The 3,581-nt window shown below is 58.3% G+C and overlaps 1 protein-coding gene across 1 annotated transcript; it reads left to right on the top strand.

The window, feature by feature from the left end:
- Positions 1 to 799: 799 nt before the first annotated feature.
- On the top strand, positions 800 to 1,891 carry LOC124978161 (neuroendocrine secretory protein 55). Its single transcript, XM_047542287.1, has one exon. It carries the CDS (start codon positions 1,117 to 1,119, stop codon positions 1,852 to 1,854), a length of 738 nt encoding a protein of 245 aa, XP_047398243.1. The 5' UTR covers positions 800 to 1,116; the 3' UTR covers positions 1,855 to 1,891.
- The last annotated feature ends 1,690 nt before the right edge of the window (positions 1,892 to 3,581 follow it).

Here is a 3,581-nt window from a genome sequence, read left to right as displayed (position 1 = left end):
AAAGAACTGGCTGTACAGAATGACCAAGAGCGCAGGAAAGCCTTGCCTCACTCAGCGCTCTCAGCGCGCCTGTGGGTTCTCCAGAACACTTTTGCGGCTGGACAGCTCACCGGGGGCCAACCATGGGTTTGCAGACTGGGGGCGGGGGCTTTCTTAAGGAAGCGAGAAAGAGATTCATTTGTCCATGAGGTAACTAGCCATTTCAGACTGCACAGGGTGTGTATTTTCTGGAAGCTTCTCTAATTATAGTCACTATAACAGATCTGCCAAAGGTGGTTTCATGATTAATGACTGCCTGAGGTTACCATCCTCAAACTATTAAGCCCTTGGAAAATGCCCGGGGCTGGATCATTAATACTCACGTAGGGCCCCCCTCATTCCCCAGAATATTTGCAATTTTGCGGTCTGATTTTCAGTTACTCAGGGGTTACACTCACTTCATTGAGAAGGTGGGAAGAGGGTCTGACCCCAAGAGGAATCAAGGCCCAGCTACCCAAGTACCCCAACCTGTGGCTAGCTCCCCTGCTTGGTGGTTGATGGGTTGGTACTCATCAGGCCCCCCGCCCATTGCTTTGACCAAATCCTTTCAAACAAGGTTCCCTCCTGCCACCTGCCGGCCCACCAGGGTCTGCGCCACCAGCTCCGCGCCACAGCGCAGCTCGCGGGGAGGCGGCCCCCACCTCTCTACTGCACATGCCCGGCAGAAGTCCGGGCGCGCAACTTCGCAGATCCTCACCGCCCCATCTCTCCTCGCCTCAGTCTCCTCTTTCCTCTCCCAGGCGAGAGGACCAGCGGAGGCACCTCTCCCGGGTCTTAGACTGCGGTCTGAGACTTAGCGAGAGGAGCCTGGGAGGAGACAGACCTTTCCTTCCTTTCCCATCCTTTCTTTTAGCTTGGAGAGGCAAGCAGAGGCGCGGAGCTTTAGAAAGTTCTTAAGTGGTCAGGAAGGTAGGTGCTTCGGTTTTTCTCCACACACCGAGGTGGAAGTGGGACCGCCCGGACCCAGCTTCTCACCTCAGAAGGTGCACTTTTTTCGGCTCCAGCAGCCGATGCGCATCGGAGCCGCTCTCTGCAGAGCCAGAGGGCGGGTTGGTTTCTCGGTGTGCGCCTAAGAGGATGGATCGGAGGTCCCGGGCTCAGCAGTGGCGCCGAGCTCGCCATAATTACAACGACCTGTGCCCGCCCATAGGCCGCCGGGCAGCCACCGCGCTCCTCTGGCTCTCCTGCTCCATCGCGCTCCTCCGCGCCCTTGCCACCTCCAACGCCCGCGCCCAGCAGCGCGCGGCAGCCCAGCAGCGCCGGAGCTTCCTTAACGCCCACCATCGCTCCAGCGCCCAGGTATACCCTGAGTCCCCCGAATCGGAATCTGACCACGAGCACGAGGAGGCAGAGCTTGAGCTGTCCCTCCCCGAGTGCCTAGAGTACGAGGAAGAGTTCGACTACGAGACCGAGACCGAGACCGAGTCCGAAATCGAGTCTGAGACCGACTTCGAGACCGAGCCTGAGACCGCCCCCGCCACTGAGCCTGAGACCGAGCCGGAAGACGAGCGCGGCCCCGTAGTGCCCAAGGGCTCCACCTTCAACCAATCTCTCACCCAGCGTCTCCAGGCTCTGAAGTTGCAAAGCCCCGACGCCTCCCCAAGTCTCGCGCAGCCCACCACTCAGGAGTCGGAGAGCCCCAGCGAGGGGGAGGAGCCCGAGCCTGAGGACAAGGATCCGAGGGACCCCGAAGAGTCCGAAGAACCCAAGGAGAAGAAGCAGCAGCGCCGCTGCAAGCCGAGAAAGCCCACCCGCCGCGACAGGTCCCCGGAGTCCCCTTCCAAAAGGGGACCCATCCCCATCCGGCGTCACTAATGGAGGACGTCGTCCAGATTCTCCTTGTTTTCATGGATTCAGGTTAGTTGCTCAGGGTTAAACTGGGGAGCCTGAGGGCAGTGTGGGCTCTGCGGGGAGGAAGGGCGAGAAAAGGAAAAGCCAGGTTAGGGGCAAGGTGGGAAGAGCTGGCTGGTACCTGAACGGAGGGTCAGAGTGAGAAGACAAGTGCTTCCCGACCTTCCCAAGGTGCCGGGGCCGCCCCCCGGTCGTCAAAGGCTTGTTTGACGGCGGGGTGCTCCTCGCGCCTCGCTGGAGACAACCTGAGGTCTCCGAGCGGGTGCCGAGCGGGTGCGTGAATACCGAGTGCACTCCAGATTTCGAGCTGCGTACAGAAATGGCAGTGGTAAGTAACTTGTTTTATGCGCTTTTTTCCCCCTCCTATAAAGATTAGTCTCAAACAAGTTGGTTTGGCGGGCGCCCGAAATGTGGTTCGGAGGTGCGCGCGCCAACTTTCCGGATTCAAGAGCCGCCGCGCTGTAGCGACACTGTTGCAATGTAAGAAAAGTAACCGGAATGGGATTGGGCGAGAACTCCGGAGGCTGCCGGCTCCTGAGGGAAGTCGCGCGCGCTCACCGCGCCTAACAGGCTCGGAGTCTGGAACCCAGGTCCTAGGGCTTCCAATTTGGAGCCCCGGGACCTCAGCGCCTGTGTCCCCCACTTCTGCGGTGTACCAGTCTTGGACACCACCGCCTGCCTCCAGGCGCTGGTGGGACCGGAGGCCTTGGAAAAGAGCGTGCGCACCTGTCTGTGCGCCCCAGAGTCAATCTCTCAGCCGACCGGCACCTTCTCGCAAGTACTGGTACTTGGAGGGCAGGCCGTGGAGGTACCAAGACCCAGAGTACCTCCCAGGGTAGGCAGCGCCGGCTTGGTCACGTCGGGGTTATCTCCAACCTTTTGGCTCAGCTGGTCAGACGGTGGGGCTGGGCGCAGCTTGGCTGGAGAGGTCCTAGGCTGTTTGCGCATGGTCCTAGAAGCCAGAGAGAAGGTTTAAGAGGCCCCCGAGGTGGTCGCGTGCGGAAAGGTAAAGCGGAACAAGGAACAGGCTGGAGCGGGGGATCCTGGCTATCTTCAGGACATCGTACAGTGCATCCCCAAAGAGCGTGGCCCTAGCCAAGATGGGGAAAGGTATTGGATCGGCACGCCAGTTCTTGGGCTTGGGAGAGGCAGGGGGCTGGCAGCTTCGGCAGCCTTAGGGGAGGAGAGGCAGCGGCGCGCTCCGGCCATTTTCGGTCCGGTGGAGCTAAGTTTGGAATCTGTAACCTAGGGGAAATTACCCTAGGAATCCAGCACAAAAAACGCCGCAATCTAGCAACACACCTTGGCGTGTCTTTCTCTCCTGTCGGGTGTGCGTGTGTTGGCGAGGTGAGGGTGTGGAGATTGATAAGTGAAATGTATTTAAAAAATCTCACCTGATTTGGAAACTGTTTTTTTTTTTTTTTTAGCGTGCGCGCGTGCGTCTGGTTTTGCACGGGCTTGAGTTATTCTGATAGGAATGATTTGCGGAAAAAATAAAGCGTTTTGATGGCTTGTGAAATGTAAGAAAAGGATGTTGCTAGGAGGAAAACACTTTAAGTGGTCTTCCTTCCAGGACCTCTTCCCCTGGAAAGGCGTCGCAGTCCCAGAATTTGGTTATGCAGGGCTAATGACGCCGGATCGGGCTTAATCAACACCAGGAAGGCAGTTTGTTAGCAAGGATTTACTTTGGT

Source organism: Sciurus carolinensis, chromosome 2 (genome assembly GCF_902686445.1).
Source record: "Sciurus carolinensis chromosome 2, mSciCar1.2, whole genome shotgun sequence".
NCBI lineage: Eukaryota > Metazoa > Chordata > Mammalia > Rodentia > Sciuridae > Sciurus > Sciurus carolinensis.
This window is presented reverse-complemented; position numbering and strand designations above follow the sequence as displayed.

Bases quoted from the DNA above. Each gene is read 5' to 3' on its own strand.
- LOC124978161 (XM_047542287.1), top strand. From the start codon at position 1,117: ATGGATCGGAGGTCCCGGGCTCAGCAGTGGCGCCGAGCTCGCCATAAT.